Below are 4,236 nucleotides of genomic sequence, written 5' to 3' on the forward strand. Positions count from 1 at the left end.
GGGGGGGGGGCGGGGGGGCTCACCAGAACTTAGAATAACATGCATGTCAACAACAGGATCAACTTCAGTGAGACAGAGTGAGGAGTCAACAGATGCTCTTTAACCTGACACAACCTCCACATGGTTTTCCTGAACTCTTCACAAATCTCCGCAACCAAGGACACAAATATTGAGCCCTGTTTATGATTTGTGCATGTGTTAATCTTTATTGTCAATATAAAGTTTTGTATAACCTCTCTAGGAAGCCTGGAGCATTGTAGATACACATATGCAATTTGTTTGTATAATGGCACGGGGTAATCAGCACAAATTGTGGTGAGGAGAGCTTGGAGGCCACCGCACTTACACACTATAACCAACAGGGGCGCTTGGAATCATTTCCCATCTTTTTTCAAACTCCAGGAGTGGAATCCTGGATGAAATCTGTCTGTGCTGTAAGCGATTGTGTGCTGTGTCACAGACCTCATCAGTGTACAAAGTTGGATATGTTTGTGTTAAATAGAAGCTGCAAATTGTGAGAAATTGTAAATTGTAATTGTTCTAGGAGAATAGGGGCTAAAGTAAAAAAAAAGAAATATATATGCTAAGTGACAGGAAGTAAAAAGATTGTGCCAGTGAAAGAATCTGGGCAAGTTGACAATGGTCTGTGTAAGTGTGCACCCTGGTCAGTGCATAAGTAAGTGTGAGAAAGAAACAATGTGACTGCTGAGTGCACACCACACATTACTGTGGCCAAACCAAATAACCAGGAAGAAGAAAACACACACACACACACAGAGACTCCTGGGGGTCTGACATCAGCGGTGCCTAAACACACAATAGTGTGTGTTCACATGGAGGTGGCGTGTGTGCCATTTCACCACTGTAAGCAGCACGCATCCATTCATGCAAAACAGCATTAGATCTCTCAGTATTACAATGGTATGAACTGAGAAAATCTGTAGTTTTTGCTCACTGACAATGGGCCATGATTGTGTATTTGTCTGTGTTGGATGCTTATAGGGAATTAGGAGAAAAAATCTCCCTTTGGACACACACCTGAGATGTTTTGGCCTGTGAGCTAGACCAGGAAAGCAGCACATATTTTCATGCTGTGTACAAGAATTCAGGAGCTTCACTTGAAGGATAATAAGTACATTACAAAAGACAAAGACATGGTCTGTGCTCAGCTAAATACTGTATACCAACAGTATGTATGTGGCACTCCTTAACTAGTGGTTAGAGGGAGCCAAGCTGTGCATGAGTGTGTGTGTGTGTGTATGTGTGTATGTGGCCTTGTTTTTCAATACTTGTGTAGCCAAAAATCCATGAGTTACTATCTTTGTGGGAACCAGAGGCTGGTACCCACAACATAGTTTGTCAAATTTTATGAAAACAATGGAGTGTACAGTTAAAGCAAGTGAAGGCTTTGGCTAGATGTTAGGTGTTAGGGTTAAGGTTAGGCAAGTAGAGATTTTGGTTAAGGTTAGGGTAAGTCTCCTGGAAATGAATGTAAGTCTATGTAGGGACCCCATAAGTGACAAAAACAAGCGTGTGTGTGGTAGAAAAAATGACAGAACAACCACTGTTGTGTTTTCTTAAATCAATCTGCAAACTTTTTATAGTATTTATAGGATCCACAGTTTTGCGCACATGGAAAAAAATGGACAAAAAAGCGCAGATAAAGGTGCCACATCAATCTCCGACCAACATCTGGTGTTATGCACTCAGACTTTTTTCTTTGCGCTTTATATCTTAAGTAGATCAGTCTAAGCATCTTTATCTCACCCGCTGTCATTACAATGTACTTAAACGGGGTTTCCATGAGCAGGGAGCCCCCCAGGCCAGATCAACACAGTGCACCTCCTCTTGGGGAGGGTGACTGTCAAAGCCACCAAATATCAGCACACGTTTTTTTCAATCCTCGTGGGAATTTTGCATCAGTTTTCAGGAAAATTACCCGGACATACCCTTAACCATAACAACCACATGTGCGCGCGCACACACGCAGTTGCAGTGCATCTACAAAGCGCAAATAAAAACATTGCGTCTCACCTTGCTTCTGTGACGGTATGAGAATGCTGTTGAGTTTTTTGGACGCGGCGCTGGAGCACACTCCCCGGCCCTCCAGCAAAGCTTGCAGGGGTCGGCTCTCTCCCGGTCGGTGCCGGCAGGTCAAACCGGAGCCGCAGCGCGCCGTGTACACTCCACACGCCTGTCCCTCGCCGAGAGCGCACGTCATGCAGCAGCCGCAACCGGGCTCCCTCACCTGCTCCACGCAGTCCTTTGGCGGGGGCTTGCACTGCAAGTGCGCCACTGCGTCGCACGGCTCGCATCGGACCACCGGCCCTACGGTGCCGGCAAGCCGGGTGAACGCAGCTAGCGCGACGGCAAGACGAAGCACACAGAGACCAGGCATTCTGCCGATTAAGCTGGTCACAAAGGGACAGTATGTGAGCTGTCACGTAGGCTTAAGGGGACTCTCTGTGACACAGCGAGCCGGCTAGCCTTCTCCATCAGTACTTTCTTTTACGCGAACTTGACGTTTTATACAGGCGGAAAAAGAGCCAACAAGTCACACCCTCTCCGTATGAATAATGTAAACTGAGAGCCCTGACATGAAGGACCGCTACATCCAGTCAAAGCGTGAGCTGCACAAACTTTTAATTCTCTTAATACATTACAATTATTTATTGAGGACTGTTAAAGCTCATCGTGTTCTGAATAAAAGAAGAAGTGTTTGTTTTTATGTGGACATTTGGCCACAAGACAGGAAAGTAGAGTGAGCTGCAGATGGTTTGTAGCTTTGAAGTGAGATTTTCTTCGCTTGAGGAAATAGAAATAGCTGTTTATATTACAGATAAGAGGAACATCTACGTTTTCACCAGAGAGACAGAAAATGCTTGTTTGCTGCCTGTTCCAAAACATTTGGAGGACTCTAAAGCCACAGCCTCTGCTGGCATCAGTGGTATGTGAGTGAATGCCATTAGTGGTAGCTCCCCCATCCCACATTCAGTACCGATAAAACATTCCTCTGGACAGGTGTGTAGGTGGCTTTTTTGTGTGGTGTGCACGACCAACAGTCACAGTTAGTGAGCACATCCTGACCAGACTGCAGACCTGACCCGTTTGCCAAAAAGTTTCAGAAATCATGTTAACCTTTCACATACTGTGAGCAGACATGGTGATCTGGCACTTTGCAATGCCACCCCTCCCTACAGCCACCATGCAGACCCCCAGACCCAACAGGATTTCAAATTATTACACAGAAAATGTTCACATTCTCTGGGCCTAGCATCTTCCCCTATCCTGCATATCCTCCTGTTTTGCAATAACAAACGCAGGAGGGGGGCACGCGCTGAAAAAATAAAGCGCTCAGTATCAGCCACTGTGTGAGGAAAAAGTGTTGAGACTGCATGATGAAAAACAAGCAGAGCATGAGGAATACCACACGCACAACTCCAGCTGAGATTAGATTTCTTATTACTTGTTGACTTTTTCTCTGTTTTTTTTATGTCTGACCTCTGGCTTGTTTATTGTCTGCCCATTTGTCCTGGGTGTGATTTTCCCTAAAGTGCCTGTACCAAACTCTGACACTGTGCCCCCTTTGTATGTATACAGTACATTCCTGGTTTATTTTGTCATACTGTTATTGTTTCTATGCCTGAAGCTGCTAAACTGGTTTTCAAACACTATATATAACAGCCCTTCTCAGGTTTTATGGGATTCGTGCTAGATTAACTGTCATGCAATGCAGAAGAGATATTATGCAATAAAGACCAAACAGTCAAGACCTAACTTGACATTTACCTGAACATTCACTGGGATCCCCCAGGATTTCCAGTCTAAAATACAGAATATACACCTACTGTATCTACTGACCCGTCACCAGTATCTTATTGTGCTATACACCACATACAGTCATTTCTAAATTTGTGGGGGCACTAACCCTTTAGTAGTGAAGTTCTTAGATCTGTTGGTAGATCATCTAAATAAAGGTGACCCTCAGAAACAGCCCGTCGTCCCCTTTCCAAACAGACCAAGGTAAGGTGCTTTGGATCTCTGTACTGAGTGATTATTAGGCATGATATTCTCAGGCCATTTGAGCAAAATGCATGTTTCTTATCTCCTTAAATTCCCTGTGGAACAAAGGGCCTCAACAACAGCTCTCCAACGCAGTCTATTCTGGGCAGCCTTTTTCACTTCACCCCACGACAGGTTGCACTTCTTCATTTCCTCTTCACAGGATCGTCTCCA

General features: G+C 44.8%; 1 protein-coding gene across 1 annotated transcript in view; it reads right to left on the reverse strand.

The window, feature by feature from the left end:
- Window positions 1-2,601, reverse strand: part of igfbp3 (insulin-like growth factor binding protein 3) — a 16,801-nt gene extending 14,200 nt beyond the window's left edge. Inside the window, exon 1 of the mRNA XM_020601963.1 lies at window positions 2,035-2,601. Within this exon, the coding sequence (XP_020457619.1) occupies window positions 2,035-2,398 (364 nt within the window). The 5' untranslated portion in view covers window positions 2,399-2,601. The remainder of the gene's footprint in view (window positions 1-2,034) is intronic.
- Between the last annotated feature and the right edge of the window lie 1,635 nt (window positions 2,602-4,236).

Source organism: Monopterus albus, unplaced genomic scaffold (genome assembly GCF_001952655.1).
Source record: "Monopterus albus unplaced genomic scaffold, M_albus_1.0 scaffold53.1, whole genome shotgun sequence".
Lineage (NCBI taxonomy): Eukaryota > Metazoa > Chordata > Actinopteri > Synbranchiformes > Synbranchidae > Monopterus > Monopterus albus.